Raw genomic sequence first — 23,178 nt, forward strand, 5'->3', positions numbered from 1 at the left:
TCAGACACCCATTGCGTTACCTGTAGGATTCAGACCAATGCGTCTTGATAAATATACGCACTTGAAATTTTGTTGAATATGAATCGTATTGAACTATTCAGCATATCGCTATTTATTATCAGGCCCGCAAATCGCATACAAACGCCGTGCAAAGGACAAGTATGTAAGACTGTGTGATTGCATACATGTATGTAATGTATAAGTCCACCCTTTGCGATATACGCTAATGACCTCAGGTATTGCTTCATTTGTTCGTTCTGTTTTGAGCGCTGTCGAGATGACCCTCAGGCAAAGAGGCATTAGCAGCAAACGAAATTTAGAACAGGACAAATATACGTGTGTGGGAAGAGTACTTTAGGTTCTTGAACAGGATATTATTAGCGTGTACTAGTGTCTTGAAAACGTCACACAGACAGACATAGCTGGAGGTCGCAGACTCGGCCTCGGAGTCAAGTGTCGTAGTATTGCCGGCGATCCGCATTAAAGGCCATCCCAAGGGGAAAAAAAATGTTTCGAATAAGGGGTTTTCGTTCATTAAAGGTTAATAGTTCCAGAAATGAGTGAACAACTTGTTTCCTTCGCGAGGTACATTGTAGTTTTCAGTGAGGTTTTGGAAAGAGTGAGCTTATTTCCAGTGACATTACAGATGTCTCAGTGATTGGACAACGTCCTGTTAGCACAGACCTGGGCAAACGCCGGCCCGCGGGCCGGATCCGGCCCACCTCCTGTCTCTGACCGGCCCGCCCGCTGGCCCGGCCGCCAGTATATATACTATGTATACAGTATTGGGTAAAACTGAGTTAACTATATTAGTCCGGCCCTCTAAAACCATCCCAGTTTCTCATGCGGCCCCTTGGGAAAATTAATTGCCCACCCCTGTGTTAGCATATACTCAAGCGCTTTCATTGGTTGCGACCATCAATGACGCCAAAAGTATACATGTAGGTAAATTCACTTTTTTTTAAAAAAAAAGCAATGTAGTAACTGGTTTATTTGTGAACTGTAGAGTTTCTTCGGCTTCAGAGTTCAAAGCATTGGAAGCAAGGGCTTTGAAGGTTGAAGGAAAAAAAAACTATTGAAAATTGTATACGTGTTTTTGTATCAGTCTTACAGCTGCTGAATGTTATGTTAACTTGCTAGCAACATGGCGTTTAATTTCATGTTTGGCTCTGGTTAGCCTTTAACAAGTGACTACATCCACCATGGCGCTGGGCTTGGCACAGCGGGGCTTGGCAACAACAAAGCGGTGTCAGGCAGTGCAGCCTGTCTGGTATCTGCTTCAGTGCACCGCTAGGAGAGTTGTCCAAGAAATCTCTCCCATGGTCAGGAGACAGGAATGAGCCACACTAGACGTCCTGGTTTCCCCTCCTTATAGCCAACTCATATCTTTATCCTCCTGGACCTGCTTGTTCTTCGTCCCATGTAAAATGCTAACCGGTGTTCGGTTGTCAGGCCATCTTGGGCCAGCGTCAGCAGAGAGCAGATCGGATTTTGCTCGACGTAACGTTGACGTCAGCAAACTGGCTTATCTTCTGAAGAGTTCTTCCGAGATACTGGCAGAAGAATTCAGGCAGACAAGCAGCATTTAATACATATTGCGTAGAAGAGGAAAATACGATCCAAGGGCTTATGTTGGCGGGGAGGAGAGTCATTGTAACAATCGGGTTTTCCGTGATATCGCTTCTTATCCAGGTCGTTCACTTAAAAAAAAAAAAACATCTCCCCACTAAACAAAACAAAAAACCAGACAAACTTTGAGACAATTTATTAGATTGTAGCAGTAGAGTTAAGATTTCTTCCCCATTTTAGGAGGGCCTGCAGTTCTGCAGTGCTGTGCTCCGCAGTCTGTTCTTCAGGCGAAGCATACTTGGGCGGCACGAGGTGAGGCTTCCAGTTTTGCTGGTGCCCTGCCCTGAATTGGAAAATGACCGTCTGGTCGAGTCTCGTGACAAATGTCTGATGGCTGAGTTGGTCTGAACAAAGCTTTAAGGACCATTTTATCTCTGAGACGCGAACGTTTGTCTCTTTCAGCTCAACCCACATTTTTGCCATTCTGTCCGCTTGCTCATTGCCTTCAGTGCCAAAGTGTGATGGTATCCACTGCTGAACAGGTATTTAATATTTTAGGGTGCTGCTTTCAGTTCAGGCTGACTATTATTATAAGCAACCTGCAGCATGAACAGTGCATGTTAGAAAATGGCACATATCAGGGCTTCATCATCGGCACATTTTTAATGATCATTGTGGGAAAGTTTGCCAAACGTGGTCGTATATTCAACAACGCGCTTGGTTAGGAGGGCCATTGGGTGGGTTAGAAAAATAATACTAGTAGTTCAGGTATATAGCAGTAAGAAATTATTATGTGGGTATCGAATGGAAAGAGAACACTACCGGACACAAAAATTAAGAAAGTGATTTATTGCAACTGTTTTACCCCATCTAACAAGATCAAATTGCAATTCATTTGTAAAATTTGTTGTCTTAAAAACGCCCCATGCCCGCTTTCACTCCTGAACATCTTTAGAGCAGGCTTTGTGGACGAACGTTTAACAACGTTTAGCAGAGTTTTCATGACCGTTGTGTACCAGACTCGGTCAGATTTGCTCAAAAGTTCGCCGATATGTGTCAGATTAAAAGGGGCCTTTCACCTTTGGTAAATTGTTAAAAATGTGAAAATGATCGGCTAATGTTTATGTGACAGTCATGTATAAATCAACGTTTTGGAACATGCATGTGGAAATGAGATAAGTTGTGAGTATGGCTCGGGTTAAGAAAGTCCCTTTACTTCGTCAGCAAAACGAAAACAAACAAAGAACAAAAACAAAACAGAAACAAAAAGAAAACGGGGGGTCATTTGACAGTCAAAAGCCAGAACAAGATTTGAACCGCGCTCGACTAATCATGGAAGACAAGAACTGTTGGGATCCTCAGGACACACGGGTAGGTGTCGTGAAGTCTAGCTGCACAGCGGTAAATGAACTTTGACAACACGCAGGACGTGAAGTCTTCCGCATCACGCGCTGAACTACCGTCACCCAGGTTCACGCGCATGCGCAGAGTGTACGTGCGGGCGGGCGGACACGTGACCGCCGCGATCTTCTCTCGGATCAAGTGACGCGAGGTGAAATTGCCGGTAGCATCGGGATAACTGGTAGTAAGGTTTGGGGGGGAGGCTGTCGCACGCGCGCCCTTTCGGAAAAGGTCGAGAGAAAAGTGCACAGCATGTGAAGCTAATTATACCGAGTAGCTGTCACTGTTAATTGATATTTTCCCCTACAAGTGAAACATGTCTTTTAATCTGTCATAAACTACAGAAACTGAGTAAATCGACGGAAACTCGTTATCCATTTTTCCGACCCTTTTCTCCACAGCGATACCTCCAAAAACAAAACAAAAATAAACCAACAACAAAAAGGCTAGGAAAGTCCTTTTTTTCTTTTTTTTTTTTTTTCTTAAAAGAGCTTTAATACCACGTTTTAAATCCAGGAAACGTCTGTAATACTGAGAAACGCGGTTACAGCCCCTATAAACTAAAAGTTTCTTCGTTGCAATAATCTGCTGTAAAGAAAACGGTGAACTGTCTGTTGCGTGGACGATGAAAATGTAATGGTTTGCACATCTGCAATGGTAAGGTAAAGGTATAGTGTTGGACACCTTGATGGTCGCACGGCAGTAAGCTGTGACGTGTACATTGGGATTCGCAGGTGGGAGGCAAAGCTCGTCGCTCCCCTTCCTCCGACCTGATAGACCAGACAACTCATTTACTCGTGATGAGGGAGTATTCTTCTAGTCAAAGGCCCAGGCGAGCTTTGAACTGGCTAACTTTTGTCGGAAGCAGAGAAGAATTAACAGAGGAGGAGAAGTAGTCTCGGAAGTAGCTCTTATTTCAAGTAACCTGAGAGGAAGCAGACGTCTGTTATGAGCGGAACGTGTCTTCCTCGTGAGGTAAGTAATTCTCATCGTGAGTGTGTAGTCTCCTTCGTAAACGCGCAGTAACGGTATGGTTTTAGAACGCTCACGGTGTTCACGAGCTGCATCTCCGTTGGGCAAGAGAAACCGTTAACACTTAAAGATCTACTGGCGGTTTTTTCTCCATTAATGACTGGGTAATGTTTAGTGCAAGATATTTTTTTTTCTAACTTCTATTTTCGAGATACTTGCCTACAGACATCTTGCGCAGTGACGTCAGGTTTGTGCGCAGATATGATGAAGAAACATTGTTTAATGATTTATAATAGTTTAAAAGCAGCGAGTAAGTCGACAGTTGTATCTTTTTCTATTTTATTAAGCACAGAGGACTCAAGAGTTTTGTTAAATGCAAGCTACTAAATGCTGAACAGATTTACAAAAAAGAATACACTCGAACTCGTCTGTTCAGGACCCAAACTAGAAAATAACTCAAATATTTCTCTCTCTCTCGCATACACTTCCTCTTTTTCATTGTCTCAAAGGTTTCTGCTGTCTTACTTGCCCAGCAACCCCCTCACCCCATCCCATTCACCCACCAGCAGATACTCCCCTCCCCGCCTACACCCGAACGAACGAACGAACGACGCACGCACACACACACGCACGCACGCACGCACGCTCCGAACAGACTAGAGAAAGAAGTGACGCGAATTTTGCGTAGCAGTCTACATGCCGTCGCCAAGCACGGATTGTTATCGCCTCTGTCTCGGTCACCGAGGGTTTGCCAGTCCCGTATCTGGACCACCGTCGTTTCCTCAATGCACTCGCTTCGCCGAATGACGCAAACCGAACCCCACTGAGCGGGGGCTGGGTAACCAGGCCGGTAACTAGGGCCACTTGTCTGACGTGGCAATGCGATCTGCGGCGAGTGAGCGAGAAAGGAGTCCGTCCATCTCTGTGTTGGCCCTAGCGTCCCGTAGTCAGTTTACCTGCAGTGACCTGGCCACATCAGTTTTTTTTGTCGGCATGCCGCAACCTGACTTTTTTTTTTCCCCCTTCTCCATAAATTCTCTTTTCAAATTCTTCCCATCCTGTCTCGAGAAATCAATTTTGTTGTGTGTAAGGTCAATCGCTCTCGTAAAGACTGTCCTGTCTTGCAAACGCCGACAACCACTGCGTCATCGTCTCCAGCAGGGAGTTGCTGATAGAGATCGCTGCACACTGTTTGCGTCATCGTCTCCTACCGGGAGTTGCTGCTGGAGATCGCTGTACACTGGCCAACGTACCGCTGCCTCCCCCTTTTCTGTGAAAGAAGAGCGTGAAGAGAGTAGGGTGTTGGTTCGCTTTCTTTAGAAACAGTTTGCTCGTTCATTCATTGATTTAAATTCTGCTATTGAATTGTAGAGAACTGAAATGTTGTTAGTTTAAAAATGGAACGGCGACTAGGCTTTCTGTCTCTGTGTGAGAACGAGATAGTTGGGGGAAAGAGGGGCTTGTCTACTTGTAGACTGTAGAGGCTGGTACGACAAGTCAACAAGTTAAGGTGTGTCAAGGTGAGCTAGTCCACTCTCTTCTGAAGTGGCAGGTCTGAGGCGGGATCTGAACACTAAGTCCGTGATCCTCGCAGTCTCAGTGATAAGCGCCTTACAGCGGCGCCAGTTGGCCTCCTTCAAAATAGTCAGAAAAGAAAGTTGTGAGAAAGAGGAAGAAAACAAAAAACGAACTACGGGCATACTGCTTATTTGGAACTTTCGGACCAACGACCGACCGCATATAATATAATGATCATGTAAGGTTATAATGGCACTCAACAAAGCCTATCGCCTAGTGAGGCTGGTCCTAGTAGATTATAATGGAGTCATAGACGTGTGTCAGTGGATTCCTGTCTGTCTGCCGAGACTAACGTGAAGTTCTCTGCTGTCAGTCTCGGCGAATGAATGTGACTAAACCGGAAGCTTTGTACACACCTGCCTCGTTTTAGTTGTTAACTGGAAAAAAAATCGTATGCCAGCAGTGTAGTCATACAAGTTCGTGATGGAACTGAGCAGTGCCTATTGCTCGGTGACGTGCATGTAACTATCGTGATGTCATAGCCGTTGTGACGTCCTAGCGCGAGGCCTTACACACCTGTGTGGGGGGATTCCGGGTCTGTACAAACCTACTGCACTGCAGGTCATATAAATCATAACATACAGTTATGTACAGTACATAGTAGTTGATAATGGCTGTACACTCGACGATATTTGCTTGACGACGGCATCATCTAACGACGTATTTCTCACAACTTATCTCCGTCACTAAACGATCCGCGACCGTAATCTAGGGTCACCACTCACCTTTTTTTGGTGGGGGGGGGGGAGGGGGAAGAAGCTTTTAAGTCGGTGAGAAGGTGCAATAGTTAAAAGTACTTGTCACCAATTCAGGAGGATCCGGTGTTCTGGATTCATTTCTCGCCTCAGGCATATATGATATCATTTAAATGTGTGTGTCAGGTGTCGGCTGCTTTGTCATAGTTGAAAAACCAACACCATCATTTCTCCCCACTCCTACTCCACCCCACCCTTGTCCCCTCTCGCCTAAGTTTCACGATCTCGCCACGCGCTAATTACAGTTGATGCTGTGGCAGCGATTTACTCCCAGCCTGTTTGGAACCGACGCACGTTCCTTTTCCACAGAGAGTCCGCCGCAAAATGTCACCAGTGCCCTCGCCAAAGGTCAGGGAATTGACAGTCAGTTGGCTCGGGCCGCCGACGAGAGCCACGTGGTGTGGTGGGTGGTTGTGGTGGGGTGGTGTGGGAGGGAGATGGCGACCACTGCGGCTTTGACGTAGAGACATCTAGATGCAAACCCCGCTGACCTGGTCGATAGCAGTTGTGTCACAGGCAAGCAGGATGCACTTGGAGGAAGTGTGAGTATGTTTACTGCTGGGCTTGCTGTGCGCCGGGATCCTCGGTGCTTGTGTACCCCGTCCAGGGCGCTGGGAGTAACTTTACTAATCAGCAGGTCCGCACGGCTTGTCACACAGACGGCTTCTGTCTTTTTCACCGCCACAGGTACATAATCTATATTTACACCGGCAGCGTGATAAGCGCGGTGTAGAAACAAACAAACACGTCAGGAAGTCAGTTTTATTTATTATTGTGTTCGTAAATACGCAGCGAGGACTCAAACAAGCCCTTCTTTGTTACAATAAAATCATTCAAAAACCCTTTTGTTAAAAATAGAAGCAGTTAATTTTCTGTCCTGCTCCAAAAAGACAGAAAACGTGAAACAAAAAAAAAAAAAATGGACGAAAGGGGTCTAGACGAAGGGAATTAAGAAATGGAGTGTTCTATTAACGTTGGCATTAGGCGAACCACCAAAGTAAATGTTTTGCATCCGTTGCTGCTGCGGAATTTCGCGATGATGTAACCTTGCCGGCGGTTTGATCTTGCTGACTGCTCTGTCAAAGCTTCCTGTGATAACTGTGATAGCGGGAGGCAGGAGAGCCCGTTGGTTTACCGAACAGAGAGCAGCAAAGAACTAAAAGTGTAGGAATGTACACTACACTGCAACTGCCAAGAGGCGAACACAAACAAATAAACTAAAAGGTGTCAAGTCAAAGCAGCCCAAGTTTTACAGTTCCCTGTGAAAGTCAACAAAAGGCGTTGTGGGAGGTTGGACTGCGATGGCGAGCTTGCTTCAAGTGGTTCCTTCCTTCTCTTCCTCTTCATATGACCGCGTAGGTTGGAGGATTATAGGGACCAGAGTACTTCGTGTATTCTGTGAAAATATTGTTGATGGCGATGAGGCGGCTCTGTTATACTAACAGCGGTTAGTCGTGTAATAACGGCAGGGACGTCGGACCGTTTTTCTTGCTTTACTCGGCTTGAAATAAAATGTCCCAGAGACGGTTGGTGCCGTCTGTGGCATGCAAGGTTGTCATAGCTACGGTTAGAAATGCCTGTTGCCAGGAGGTTAGCGACACGAACGCAGTGCACACGGGGTCAGATCCTGTGGGTGGAGGGCCAAGGACAGGAATGCGTGATGGGGAAAGTGTGTATGAGGTTGGGGGGAAGGAGTGAATTGCAACAGGATGCTGGATGCATGCTTCGAGACCATCGATAATGCTGGGAACGAGGACACAACAAATAAAGACGATGATCATCATCATGACCGTGACAACAAAAATAATGATCATGATGATGGTGATGCATGTTTCGGTGGCAATCAGTTCGGAGCTATCTTCATTCACTGATAGTTGAAGTTGGAAAATTGTGAAGCCTTATGAACCCGGCGTCTTATTGTGTCGAAATTCTTTATCTCATATTTGTTTAAAAAAAACAAACACTATAAAGCAAAAATTGCAATAAAACAAAAACTTGTACCTTAAAAAAAGCCAAAAGAAACCACAAGAAAACAAAAACACTTGAGAAAAATAGCAGAAAACCCGATAAACAAAATACCAATAATGCGCAGAAACAACAAAAACTGAGCAAAAAAAAAAAACAAAAAAAACCAACTAAAAAACCAAAAAAACCCAAAACAACAAAAACAAAAGAAAACTAACGAAATGATGAAACTGTGTACGGCGGATTGTTACGGGTATGTATTTGCACTCTTATGTAGCGTCAGAGAACGTAGTGTCTTTTGACCGCTGATCGTGTGTGTGAGAGAGAGAGCAAGGACACAGCTGAGGTGTCAGACTGCTGACATTTTGCTAACGACTATTCCCCACTACCACCACCTCTCCCTCCCCTATACCCACCCGTGGGGAACACGAGTCGTCACTAGCGCCACTTCTAAGGCAAGGGGACGAGGGACAGTCGTGGTGGGGACACGTTGCGTGATTATGCGACTGATGTTCCGAGTGGCCGAAATCCATTCCAAGCTGTCAACTCCCCCACCCTGTGACCTCCCACCCTTCCCCTCCCCCTTCCAGAAAAAATCCGCCTTTGAGGTCTAGACAACTGGGCGTTGGGCTAAACCGTCTGTGGGCGGTGCGCGGCGACTGTAAGCCGGTTTGCCTATGGAAAGGTGTGGCGGGTCAGAGGCAGGTAAAGGTTAGCTATGGCCAGAGGGTTAGAAGAGGGATATGGCTTTGTTTGAAGTGACTGATGATTTTTAATGAAGAGAGAAAAGGTTGGGGTGACGTAGGGGAGAGAATGTGCTAGAAGCAAGCGTTTCCGAGTGTGTGCACGCACATGCGTCTTGTGCTTGTCCTTGCGCCTCACTCCATTTGTACACCCTAAGACTTGTCAAAGACATGTCAAAGTCACGATTCAGATTGACAAGGCAGCAAGATCTGTCTGCACCTTTTTCTTTACTTCTCCTCAAGTTGGTTTATGCATCAGACCCCAAAATATTACATATAATTAATAATATTTACTAGAAAAACATTAGAAGTTATGAGATGATACATGTAAATGTACATAAGCAATCCTACCTTCTCCAATTAGTCAATTTCAAGAAATCGTTAGGAAAAGAGAATATGTTAGATTGTATTTTCTAAAGGACAAATCTTAGCTTGCACACCATTTAAAATCTGATTTCCACCTGTGTGTCCTTTACCAATCAACTTTTGTGTCTTTACTGGTTACCTGGTATGTGTGCATGTGCCCTTACAGATCACCAGTGGTTGAGTGTTTAAAGATTACCCATGTTGGTGATGACAGATGACATTTGCTTTTCAGTTGTGTGCATACCTTGCAGATCATTGATATATTTATTTATATGTTTTTTTGTGTGTGTGCACATTTACAGATCACCTTGTGGCGCATGGGCGCATGAATGAACGGGAGGCACGGCGTAAGTTCCGTCAGATTGTGTCTGCCGTGAGCTACTGCCACAGCCATCATGTTGTGCACCGTGACCTCAAGGCTGAGAACCTGCTGCTGGATGCCAATCTCAACATCAAAATTGCAGGTAAGTCCCTCTGCCACTGCCACCGGTCCATCCTTAGATGGCATGTACCATCCTTGCATGACATGTGCCATCCTCCAGTGATAGTGTGCCATCCATGACACATGCATCCTTTCTAGGTGTTAATTGACAGCATGCCTGAAAGCTGATATTAGGGTTAGGCATTTATCTTCGATGTGACAAAGACAAGAAAACTTATGAAGCAGCTTGAGAGTAACCTTACTTTCAAATAACTCATAACACGAGACCAGTGAATAACAGTTATCAGTTCTAGAAATGTGATGAAAGATAACTCCTCTGTTCATATGACACAAGTCTTTAAGAGTCACGATTCTTACCTTCAATTTTGGAAAATGGGACACAATAAACAAATACTGGAATTTTGATATGATGAGAGTTCAGAGTCCAGCTTTGCTCTGTTGATAATGATTATCCTTTTTTGACTAGTGCAGTGGCATAATCTTTGCCGTGCTCTTGCACCAACTTGGTTTAGAATTAGTGTTTGTGAAACCATTGATCTGGGAAATAAAAGAGATTAGTTTTATCAATAGTCACAGCTTGCCGCTCAAACTATCCCATTTTTTGATGATAGGGATTAAATTCCAAACCCAGAAAACCACATCCGACATGGTTTATTACCATGGCTTTTACCCGTAGAGAGTAACCAGGGATGTAGAGGGCTTAGCTGTGCAGGAGGGAAAGTTCATGTGATTAAAAAAAAAAAATAATGCTTGCATACCTTGATAATAAGCACTGCTGTGGGACAAATGATAAAACATTTTTCAAGTGAGAGATGGAGAAGTAACTCTTAAGGGTGTATTTTTGGGTGATTTAAAAAGTGAGTTCATTTAAGCCTGATTGCACAGAAATAAAATAGTTCATTCATTTTATTTTGTCCACACCTTCCTGTTTAGTATTGCATCTGTGATGTTGGTTTTTTTTTCAATTTTTGACTGGCTGCAGATTTTGGCTTCAGCAACTTCTTCACGCCAAACTCTCCTCTGAAGACATGGTGTGGCAGTCCGCCATATGCAGCCCCGGAGTTATTTGAAGGTCGGGAGTATGATGCGCCCAAAGTTGATATATGGGTAAGGTTTACTAACAACCAAGAGATATGCATTCTTCTCTCCCTTTCTGTCTCTTACTCTGCTGCACATGCAGATTCATGCACTGATGCATGTTTGCACATGTACACAGGCACTCATTTGAAGCATTTTATGTATTTACTTAATTTTACATGTCTAGAATTATAAGCAGTCTCAGACTGTTTAACATGATGTCTTTGAGATGTGGGTATGCCTGCACATGCATACATGGATGCACACATGAGCATGCCTGTGTGTGCATTTGTGTATAGAGAGTGCAGGACAGAAGAACCAGGGATGAAGAAGGGAATCTTAGCACTGCAATAATATAAGTATATACTGACATCAATTTATGATGCAGGTGTAGGGGCCAGACAGTCATGCAGTTTACAAGCTGTCTGTTCATGTCAGCTTGAACCACTTAATAAGAGAGAGAGTAAATGCACACTCATGTATACAGCAAAATACAGCATTAAACTTTGACCGACAATGATTAGACATGCTAAAAAACGTCTTTTGACATGACCTGATGTTGGATGATCACTTGTTCTCCCATTTTCTGGTACTCTGCTTCTTTCTAGCATGTTGTCTGCTATTTTTTGCCACCTTTTGTCTTTGTTTTAGAATGCTGTCAGAATGATGAAACAAGTAAAAATGTAATCAGTTATTGTCACATTCTGAATTTCTGTGGTTTAGAGCCTCGGTGTCGTGCTGTACGTGTTGGTGTGTGGTGCTCTTCCATTTGATGGCACCACGCTACAGTCTTTACGAAGCCGCGTTCTTAGTGGGAAATTTAGAATCCCATTCTTCATGTCCACAGGTGAGGACGTCACTGCTTGTGGTGTCAGTTTTATTTTCTTTCATCAACAGATTTCATCAAGGTAACCTCATTTGACATGCACAGCAAGAGGAAAGTACAAGATGTAACATGAGATTTTAGACACGACAAACGGAGACAGGGAGGCCTTGCATTATCGTGACCTGTAATAAAAAAGGCTAGGATGTGACATTGAGAAGGCAACTTCCTTTATCTGATCTCTCAACCCCCTTATTACCTTGCTGTACCTGAGCACGATAACTTCATGCATTCAATGTGTTTAACAGTTATGCATGAATTGAGTGCAGGGTCTTGAGCAGCACTTTTCCCTCTAAAAGAGTAGCAAAAAGTGCAGATTTGAAAAAAGCTTAGATTAAAAAAAAATTCAGTGTTGCACAAGAAATTGCAGAGATTAAAAAAATCTGGGCGTTTTATAATTGAAAAAAAACATCAAGAAAGAGGCATAGACACTGCGATTGAAGCTTGACATTGGGAGTGGAGAGTATAGTTTCATTGTTGGATGCATTCTTAGAATTATTTTTAAAATATACTGAAAGTACATCTGCAGCCCAAATACCCATATTTCTGGATTGGTATGTATCGGAGTTTATCATATTCTGGGGTGGGGGGGGTTAGTGAGTGTAAAAAGTCCCACTCCTTCCCTGCCTTTACCTCCCCTAGACATCAGGCATCCGTTTCTGCTGGGTAGGGGAAGGTTTCCAGGCAGAGGCTCAAACAAGCACAAAAGTTATTCCCATCCATAGATGTTCCTTATTGTTAGCTCCACTTTAGTGAAGCACTGTCACCAAATGTACTGACAACAACAAAAAGTCTCACGTGACTAGAGTGATAGTGTTCGTAAAATTTATGTTAAATAGTGTAGTTGACTCGTGTTTCCTAGTTTCCACATTATTGTTGATATTTTGTGTATCTTTTGTTGCATTTCATAAGATTTTCTCTCTTTATGTAATATACAAATTTTCATGTATCCAAAACTGTCTTGATAATACTTTAAACATGACAGCACTATCGTATGTTTGCGCTTTGTTTCATTATCTTAGCACACAAACTCATTCCACGAAAATTTGACGAAGCTAGCAATGCAGTTCATTGTTTCTGTACCATATGGTTTTTATTTTTATTTTTGTTTTGTTTTTGGCTTTTGATTGATATGCTGTACCATTTGCTTCAGAGTGTGAGGACCTAATACGTAGCATGTTGGTCGTGGATGGAAAACACCGCATCACCATGGAGCAGATCATCAACCACAAGTGGATGCACCCAGTTGGAGAGGAGGAGGAAGACCGGCAGTTTCAGGCCCTACTCCGGCAATACTGCGCTGACCCCTCCCAGTCACCGGGCGTGGGCAATGCAGAGGAGGAGGTGGAGGAGGCACTGCAAGAGCAGGTGCTGGGCTTCATGACCAACCTCGGGCTAGACAGAAAACACACCCTGGAGGTAACCTTTTTGCTACTTTGTCTGTGTTGTGAAAAAATCTTTCGTTCATCTTGAATTATTAGCTGAAATTAAGAATAGCTGATTGAGAATGTTGGGAACTGTTGGCTGGTCTGGATTTTTCTTTTCCAAACCAGCATAATTTTAATTACCATCATCACAGAACATATTTGAATTGCAATGAAAATCTTAATGACCTAAACCAGAAACTGCTTTCTAGTATGCCATTAAATGTTGTTTTTAATGCTGCCATGATCAATCTGGGTTTTTGTGGTTGGTATTGGGGCTGCTTAATTCAGTCAAGTTTTATTTGACATGCCACAGTTATTCCTCCTATGCCTGCATCATTGTCATTGCAAATCATTGTTGTCATTACAGGCACCAGATCAGAACTTTATTTAAAAGAAGCAATGTGGATATCGCTAACATTGTACTAGTATGATACCTGATTGCCCCAGCATTTTTGATTACCTGCTTTTTTTTTTTTTTTTTAGTCTGTCCAGGCAGACAAGTATGATCACCACAGCGCCACCTATCACCTTTTGTTGGACAAATGCCGGAAGCATCCACGTGCTCTCACACACAAACTGGCTACAGCTAGTATCCACCCCTTACCAGAGCTACCCCTGGTCATGCGAACAGAGAGGAGGTCTAGCATTACAACTGGTGTTGGTCAGCATTGTTTTCTTTTCATGTCTTCGTTCCCTTTGATCCTCCTGCCTTTGTTATTGTGATGAAAGCCTTGTGTCTGTGTGTGCAGAGTTGATCCTTTAAATGTGAAATTTAAAGCTGTTTTTGTGATACTCTGTTGCCAGTTACAGATAGCAGGAATTTCTGGATAGACAGATTTTGCTGATGAGGCAAAAATAAAGTTGATAGCAAATTATTTTTATTACTTTAGAATTTAACAAACTTATCTTTCTGGATGTCTAACAGGCATGTATATGTTTGAAATGCATAATTCAGTTGCAGTTAGATTAACTCAGTGATGATGCCCTGAAACATCAATAGCAGTAGCCTTTGCCTTTTGAAAATTGTCTGAATGCCACAATTAGCAGATTTTTATGCTCTAGAAAGGGATGTCATGGTTGAGATAGCAATCAAAACAATAGTTGATTTATTCAATTTTTGTGTAACAGAATGTTTAACGAAATTTGAGTGTTTCTCCAAACACAGTAGCTTAACCACAAAGAGCAAGCTTGGGCTGCCTGTGAAAAAGTTCTGTTGTTTGTGTTCAGTGGAGCGTGTCGAGGTGCCAGTGGAGATACATAATCCTTCGGCAGCCATGATGGCTGGTCACTTACCTGTCAGAAGCCAAGTCCAGTATGGAGATGCACATGCCTTGGTTAGTTTTCATGTTATACTTAATATTTGTAGAAAGCATGTTTCCAGATTTCATTGTTATTTCTGCTCGTAAGTTCTGGCATTAAAAAAAGTGAATATGTTAGAAACTGTATACATATGCATACACAGGATTCTGTTCTAGTAGCCCTGAAATGCTTGATGAAAGCATCTTGCAATCGTCAGGTTTAAAATAAGTGCTACAGAAAAAATATTTTCAAAGTAACTTGATACTTGTGTGACATGAAAGCCTGGTGGTAGCCAGCATGTGGGATGGATTTTACCTGGTTTTACATGCCTGAATTTTTTGAATGAATGCCTCAGCTGGATGTTATCATAGAAAATAACATTGTACTGGACTTCCTTAATTACAATGAAACTTCACCTAGTTAGATATGGTTCTTGATTAGTAGGTTCCTTCAAGGTAGCAGAGTGATTAAAAAAGAATGCTGCACTTAGAGTATTGATGTATATTGATATATATATTACACTTGCCACTGGTTTAGCAAGGCTGTTGTTTACTGTTATTTTGGTGTGATCAGATTGAAGACAGCAATCAGTCAGACTCTGATGAAGAGCCATCACCTGAAGCTCTAGCACGGTACCTGGCAATGCGGCGACATACTGTTGGAGTGGGTGACCCACGGCACGAGTCACCGGAAGATGCTCGTGTAAAACTTGCACATCATCAGCCCCTAATTGCCAACCCTCACCTACCCGTCCTTGGATTGCCTCCCTTCGGTCAGCTGCCTGAAACCAACCTGCCCCAGCACATTCCAGTTGCCGCAGCAGCCATACCACAATATATGATGGCCATGTATGACCAGAACCTGCTGCATCCACCAACAGCACTTGCACATTGTGAGTTCTGCAGGAGATTGGAGTGGCCAAGGAAATAAGCTGCTTGCACATTCCAGTTGCCAGTTTTCTTCTCTTGCTTATTCGTTGATTTAAAATATTTTCATTTCTTCTAGGTAAAAGATTTCTTCTAGGTAAAACTTTGGACATTCTCTTAAGTGTGGTTTAAAAAAATTTCCAAGCATTTCAGCATATATAAGCAGCATGCTTGTGTACACCTAACCCTTGCTTTAAAGAGGGGAAATACTTGAGGAAAATAAAAGAATAAATTTATGAAACATTGAGAAGGTGAAGATGTAGATGACAGTCTTGGTGCTTTTAATACCTAAATCGGAGGGGAGCAGATGTTGAGCAAGGAGTAGAGGAAATTATGGCCTTGCCCCATACTTTGGTAGTTCTAGGAATGAAGTTCAAAGGTCATTTAGGATTGCATTCTTATCAAACCTACCTGCATTTTTGTGCAATGCAGCCCTTCTATGCCCTTTCAGATTCCTATCTCGGCCGACGAGCGTCAGATGGTGGCGCTAACATCCAGCTATTTTCCCAGCACTTCCAGCGCCTCACGTATGACAGCCAACATGGTAGCTGTGAAGGATTGCACCTTAACCAGGTATATTAGCTCAATAATGTCACCTCCCTTTCAGACAAGATGTTTCCATTAGTTGCCCCATTTTGGCTGTTTTTTCAAAATATAAAATATATAAAGGTTTCAGTTGCTGTTTTTATATTTATAAATCTTAAGTAGCCAGAATGTAGTGTTTCAGGTTAAACTCTTTCAACATAATAAAATGGAAATTGAATCCTGCATGTTGGGACCACCTTCTGGCTATATACTGTATATCTTTCATCTCATCTGGCATTCTTCTTTGTTCTGTGCATCCATGTAGGTCTGTCTGAGTCTTTTTTTTCTGTAAAGCACCATGAGCCTGCCACATGACCGAGATATGTTCACTGTATTATTTCTTCTGTTTTCAGTCCAACCTGTCCCCTACAGGCATTCCACTGCCAACGCCTTCCCTCCACACTTCCATCACCGTTGAAGAGGCAGAAGATGGAAGTTCTGACCAGGAGCCTGACCCGGATGCTGTTCAAAGGTCACTAGCTTTTAATTATCAGCAGACTTTTTTTCATTTTTGTTTTTTTGCACAAGATATTGATATGCAGAACATTGCTTATGGATTTGCTATAGGATTATCCCTAACCATATGATTTAATGAGGAACACACTGATGTGAGCATTCATGTCAGGTCTGTAATGGACAACAGTGAACAATTTTTATTCACAGATATCTTACAATGCGTGGCTATGGTAAGCGGCACACCTTAGCAGTTGCTAATCCCATCTGTGAAATACCAGAAGAATTACAGCAAAAACTTTCTCTGCATCCTATCCGCAATCGCCGTGGAGGTTTGTTATCACCAGCAGAGCGTACGCCAGGTGAGAGAGAATGACAGACAGGCAGATAGAGTGTGTGTGTTAGAGAGAGAGAGAGTGTGTTCCAATGTATAAATATATATAGAGAGAAAATGAGAATATTGTTTTAATTTGTCTGCTTTCCTTTTAAAGTCATTATATAAGTCATCAGAATGCAGTCTTAGGAATATAAATAAAAGACTCCTGTGTTTACTGTTTGACTTTGTAGTAATGCTTTTAGGCACTTTGTTTGGTCTGCTTTTTAAGAGGATAGACTATTTCAAATAAGTGTTGATGTAATATTTGTTTTTAGATTTTTGCTCTTCTCCTTTAGGAAGTGAATTCAGTTTTTGTTTCATCACATTTAAAACAAAATTTCTTTTTTTTTCCCAAACAAAGCACGCGACTCTTTCAAGGACCTTCACTCTTTGCACCTCCCATCGGAGCGATTTTCTCCTGTCCGACGAGCCAGCGATGGGGTGGCAGGACTACAGAAACACCAGGCACATCTGGAGAAGATTTACAACCAAACCATTTCAAGTACTGCACCTAGTCCTGCAGGTGGCGGAGGAGGAGGAGGGCCTTCGTCACGCCACAGCAGCCACAGCAGCTTAAAACAGCTGCAGCTGGAGCACCAGGAGCTGCAGGTATATCTGACAGTAGTTGTGGTGGTAAAAATTGTGGTTGAGATGCATGCCACCAGACCATGTAAAGGGAGACAACTAGAGGCTGCTGATATCAGGGTCTTGTAAGCAGTTGGATATGCCTCTGAGTTCACACAATCTCTGATTTAGACAAAAGTAGTTTTGTGTATCTTGATGGAATTTTTGAAGTTTTCTAGAGGAAAAGCTTGTTGGAAAGTTTTGTTGGATTAATTAACTCTTTGACTGCCAGACACTAATGAGGAATGTGCACATGCCTGTGCCAGGGAATTTTGATGATTTTTCGGTCATCATTTTAAAAAAAATCTGGAGCAGGTTCATCTCAACGGTTCATGTAGTTCATTCACACGTCACAAGCATTGTCATACACAAAAGTTTGTGCGTTACATTCTGCTGCTCTGAATCCCTTGCTGGGCCATTACATTGTACTTTCTTTGAAATTAAATTACTTTCGCTGCTATCCCATTTCTGATCCAGGGAATTCTGCTGACTGTTACACAGCCATCGCTCTAGTTTCTCTTTTAAAAATAGAACATTCCACCGACCAAATATTCGGTCGGTGGGCACACAAACGCATAGGTGAGGCAGCCAGAGGGTTAATACTCCATAGAAGCTGAATTGCACTACCTTTAAAATATTTCTAGGATTGCAGGGAAATTCTAAGCAGCTGAAGTGTGACTTGAAGAATGTCTCTTACATAGTTATACATTAACACTGATTATAGTGGCTGCGCTATGTGTAATTTTTTATAGGATGGCTTGACGTCATCATAGATCTGCAGAGGGCAATGGTAAAGAGCTAAAAGTTTTAAATCTCTTTGCAGCTGTGCAGAGTAAATAATGGAATATTGAACTTAAGCAAGCCCATTAGAGGGAGTTTGATGATGGTGGTAGCTGGTTGGGGGAGAGGAGTTTAAAAAAGAAGGTTATTTAAATTTTTAGAAAATCATGTATCTGGGCAATTTACAGATGCAGGTGTCAAACATGGCAGCTGAGAGGCAGGCTGAACTTCAACAACAGCACACATTGCACCGCCTACAGACATCTTTACAGGTTAGAGACGTGTGTGTGTCTTAACTAATCTTTATTCCAGTTCAATCATCTAAGAGCAGATTCTGCAACAGTCAGATTATATCGAACTGAATTCCATTTCCTTTATACTTTTTCCTGTTTTTTTTTCTTCACATTCACTTTTCTCCTTCTTCTCTATCTAGTTTTTAATGCTTCTTTCACACACTGTTTCTCCCTCTTACATGTTGTCCTTTTGTTTGGTATCACTTCCTGTCCCCCCCCCCCCCCCCAAAAAAAAACAAAAAACCAAACAAATTCTCATTTTCTAAGAAGTTAATTTATCTTTTTAGTGCAGACTTTGATAACACAAAATTTCATGCTTATAGGTTTAGCTGATAGAGAGGCAGAAAGGAAAATTGAAATGCTAAGCTAGACTTTCATGTTAAATTATATATTGAGATATTTAGCATAAGTAACCTTTTCTAATGCTTGTACATTAGGGGATAGTAATATGTGTTATTATCCTACTTCTGCTTTTTGTTTGCTTTTTATATTTTAATAATTAACACATTTTTTTCCCGTGTTGAAAATGTTTCTCTTATTTGAGAGAGAGACAATTTGACATTTGAGTTTTTCAGCTTGTTCAGATTGCAGTGTTGGCTTAAGATATTTTAAAGAGTAGTATCGGTGTATAGTCATTTCACTAGCTGCTTTTTTGTTACCTGGATGCTTAGGCTGCTATTAGTACTAAGAATGCTTAGGCCTCATGCTTTCATTTCATTAGTCCAGATTTGATTCTCTAACACAATGCTTGGTTGCTATACTGTATTGTGTTGATAGTGACATGGCACGTGTAGCATATACCTTATTAATGAAGAAGTTAAAGCTTGATTTGTTGACTTGTGCTGTTGTTGTTGCCTTATGCATTGCAGTAAGTTGTCACTCTTTGGATTTTCCCTTCAGTCTTTTCTGGATGTAGCAGTTCGTTGTAATCAACAACTCATTTGGTGGTCTGTAGCAATTAACTGTCAGTTGTGTGTTAGGACACAGATTTATTGGAAATGGTCCGCACCGGTACATTACCTCTTGGTGGTGGCAAACTGCTCTGTACTGTCACTGTGAATATTGCATCTTTGTCAGGCATTGCATAATATGTTATGGGAAAGATAGGACTAGACATTCAGGAAGAACTTAAAATATACCACAAAATATTGCAGCACAAAAATAGGGTCACCTTTGAAGGTAACTAGGGACTTCTGTTCAAGTCAGTGAGATATTACTCTTTGGAATAATATAAGATCATATGGTAGTTGATCTAAGAAAGTTGAGGTCTGTCTTCTGTTACAATTTTTAAAAAATCTGAAAATCTGTTCTTAAAAGCATGTACCTAAGAAATTGTGGATGTCCCCAGCAGCAGAATAATTTGATAAAACTTGTTGGGTGTATGTTGTCAGGTGTCGCTAAAGCCTTTTGAGTGTCTGATGATATGTAGCAAGATGTAGTACCATCTTCTAATATGACCATTCCTAATTTACATGATTAATTTCTTGTTTCTTTATGTTGGAAATGTGCACCTGTGCGTGTGTGAGAAAAAAAAAAAAAGAGAAATAATGAGGGAGAAATTTGGGATGAAAGAGAGAAAGGAAGCAGCTTAGATAATTTATATCTTGGGAGTCCATGCTTTGTTGGGGCAAGGAAACTCATCGATGTCTTGATCATTGACACATACATTGAGTTTCTTTTTAAATAAAATGCCTCCTATGCCTTATTATGTTTGGTTAGAAACAGCCACTTACAGGCAGCTGGGTAGTGTTTATTTATTATTAGTGTTTATCGAACAGTGAATCATTATCCATTGCTTATACAGTTGGCTGCATCATCACTGCTGCTAGCTCAAGGCTAGTTGCAACGGCTGCAAGTGTTCTTTGCCCACAGCTCTTGTCTCCGGTATTCTTTTTGATGATGTTGATGTTTCTAAGGCAGCGAAGACACACTGACGTGGCTGATGGTGTTTCAGTCAAATAAGGCCGAGCCACCTCTGGCCATCTTCAGCTTCCTCCCCAGCACCACTAGCTGATTGCTGCACACCACACAACAGTGCTCACTGCTGCTCAGTGCAGGTTTTTATCTTATTCTCTCCCCTTCATGCTCTCTTCTGCTCTGCTGAGTACAGGAAAGGCCTTTAAAAAGGGTGAGGAGTCCCTTTTTCACCAAATAATTTTTCAGTATCACTTTGAGATCACAGCTGAGTGTGAGAAGATTTTTAAAAAGGTGCACTTTATCACCAAATGTATATTGCTAACTGTAATCTGCATGTAATGCGGATGCTTCCATGCAAAGTCATGGTCATAGAATTATTAAATACTGACACTAGAAATGACAAGAGTATTGCTACTATTTCTGATTTGGAGACCATAAGGATGTAGTATATTATTTTACTGTCTTTATGACTTATTTTCTACTTTGCTAATTGTAACATTTCTTGTGATCTCCCTTCCCTGCAAGAAAAGAAAACCAAGCAAAAACTGTAGAGTGTTCCACAATTATCTTTAATAAACCATTTTACAAAATCAGTTTGCATGAAAAACATATTGAAGGCCTTTCCTGCAGTTTTGTAGAAAGCCTAATGTGCATTTGATAACAACCATAATGTCAGGTACAGTGGCAGTGAACACAATTACTGACACTGTGGCAAACTGTGGCAAACATCTCTTATCTGTCCACATATACACTACCTGCTTTGGGTGCTGTAGAGCCAGAATGCTTTTGACTAGACAGAAAAAAACAAGCTTATATACAGTACAATGGGTTGACTCCTTTAACAGCAGTCATTTTGGGTTTGTTCATGTCTTGGAAGGTGTTTGAAAGTGGGCTAATTCTCTGAAAACAAGAGTTCTTCAGGTGATCTCACGTGTTTTTTTTTTTCTTTTTGTCAAAATGTGGATGGGTTGCTGATGTCTTATATTCATCTACTCATACACTGACAAGTGTAACGTAAATCTGAAGAGGGTTTCTGTCTTGTTTTTAATATCGTGAAGTATTCTGTTTCTTTACTTCACCACATTATCCTCCCCTCAGCCTTCTCAACCATCCAAGCTGTGTATCCATTTCATATAACACCATTTTTTTTCTCACTAGCTTTTCCCCATTTACCACCATAGTTAATGCATGCTCATCACTATAACTTAACCATGAAGATCATTCACATTTTACCAAAATGCACGAAGGTTCAATGGAAAAAGGCAAAATGAGATATATTGAGAATAAACTAAGAGAGAAAATGTACACGTTTTAATTTTGAGAACAGGTGTGGCTCTGTTCCACTGTTGTAAAAATATTCCTTGGGTAAGACCTACGGATCATGTCTGAGTGGACGTTGACTTGCAACTTATGCTGATATGACTGTCAGTGTTTATAATTCTTGTTATAATGAATGCTTACCAGGGGTAAGCCAACCAAGAGATTACTGGATTAATTACCATGTGAACTGTTCCTGAGTGTGGGAGAAGTCTAGACTGCTGCTGACACTATTATTGCTGTCTGCACGTGAGAGAAAATACTTTTGTGCGTGTTTGCATGCAGATAAATTATAAATTGTGTATTTTGTACACTTGTGTTTTTATTAAATATCTCAGCTGTATGAGATAAGGTACATATTCAAAGAATTCCATTAAATTCACGTTTAGACTGATAATAAAGTTGTGAATAGTGAAAGTAGTGAGTACAAAATCATATTATGCAACAGTGTGGTGAGGTAAAACCAATTTCCAAATTTATAGTTTTTCTTGCTGTTACCTTTAGTGCTATTTCCCTGTTTGCTTTTAATAACCTTTTTTTTATGAGCCAATTGTAAGGTCATTTGTAGATTATTGCTATGCTGATTTAGCTGTCACATTTGTTTTTAAAAGCCTTTTGTATGATTTATTGTTAGTTTAGATTAACAGCAGCTTATTAAATTTAATTCATTGATTATGTTTAGAACTGTGAGTATCATGCAATGTTGAAGAGACCTTTTTTTCTGTCTGCATTATCATTCAATCAAGCTGTTTATGGATGATATATCTCCAGCTTCTGAAGTTTAATTCATAGATTTGCTCAGAATTCTATTAATCAGGTTTCTTTGGTCCTGCCTTGAAGTTTTTTTATTCTCTATAATCATCTGCATTTTCCATAGCATGTAAATATGGTGTTTTTCAGTTCCCAAGAAAAAAAAGACATTCCCCCAATCCCCACCAGAAAGGGTGGTCCAGTGGCCCAACTGTTAGCGCTTGTCACCAATACATTGAGGGTTGGCTGTCCTGGGTTCAGCTCTTGTCTCAGGAACGCTGTTTTTCTTCATGTGGAATCTGTTTATAGGGCTGACTGCCCTGCTTAGTGCTGGCTTGGCATAAAACACAAATTCCCCTCCCTCCCTCCCCTTAAAAAAAAAGTGCCGCAGCAAAAATTAAGATATGGTGTATTGTGAAGTTTGTAACGCAACTGTCAAAACACTGTTTTCATTGTTCATGTTATTTTCTGACAGCAGAGATTTCACAACAGCTAGCTTAGTGTGTTTCCTGCAGTCAAACCAAAATAGAGCTGGTTATTCTTTTGAGGCATCATGTAGTTAAATGAGGGTGATACAGAGGGTGAGCTAGAGAATTACTTGACTAACATGGTCTATTGATCAATTGATTTATTCAAGGCCATTGCACCCTTGATTGCACAAAAACCAGTAATTATACCAT

At 41.6% G+C, this 23,178-nt stretch overlaps 1 protein-coding gene across 1 annotated transcript in view; it reads left to right on the plus strand.

Annotated features, from left to right (window-relative positions):
* LOC112567903 (serine/threonine-protein kinase SIK3-like) overlaps positions 1–23,178 on the plus strand; it is a 47,908-nt gene that overhangs the window by 16,028 nt on the left and 8,702 nt on the right. Inside the window, exons 4-15 of the mRNA XM_025244778.1 lie at positions 9,652–9,813; positions 10,774–10,898; positions 11,592–11,715; positions 12,905–13,170; positions 13,662–13,839; positions 14,406–14,512; positions 15,051–15,369; positions 15,855–15,976; positions 16,342–16,460; positions 16,652–16,803; positions 17,179–17,426; positions 18,410–18,493. Of these exons, the coding sequence (XP_025100563.1) occupies positions 9,652–9,813; positions 10,774–10,898; positions 11,592–11,715; positions 12,905–13,170; positions 13,662–13,839; positions 14,406–14,512; positions 15,051–15,369; positions 15,855–15,976; positions 16,342–16,460; positions 16,652–16,803; positions 17,179–17,426; positions 18,410–18,493 (2,006 nt within the window). The remainder of the gene's footprint in view (positions 1–9,651; positions 9,814–10,773; positions 10,899–11,591; positions 11,716–12,904; positions 13,171–13,661; positions 13,840–14,405; positions 14,513–15,050; positions 15,370–15,854; positions 15,977–16,341; positions 16,461–16,651; positions 16,804–17,178; positions 17,427–18,409; positions 18,494–23,178) is intronic.

Source organism: Pomacea canaliculata, linkage group LG7 (assembly GCF_003073045.1).
Source record: "Pomacea canaliculata isolate SZHN2017 linkage group LG7, ASM307304v1, whole genome shotgun sequence".
Lineage (NCBI taxonomy): Eukaryota > Metazoa > Mollusca > Gastropoda > Architaenioglossa > Ampullariidae > Pomacea > Pomacea canaliculata.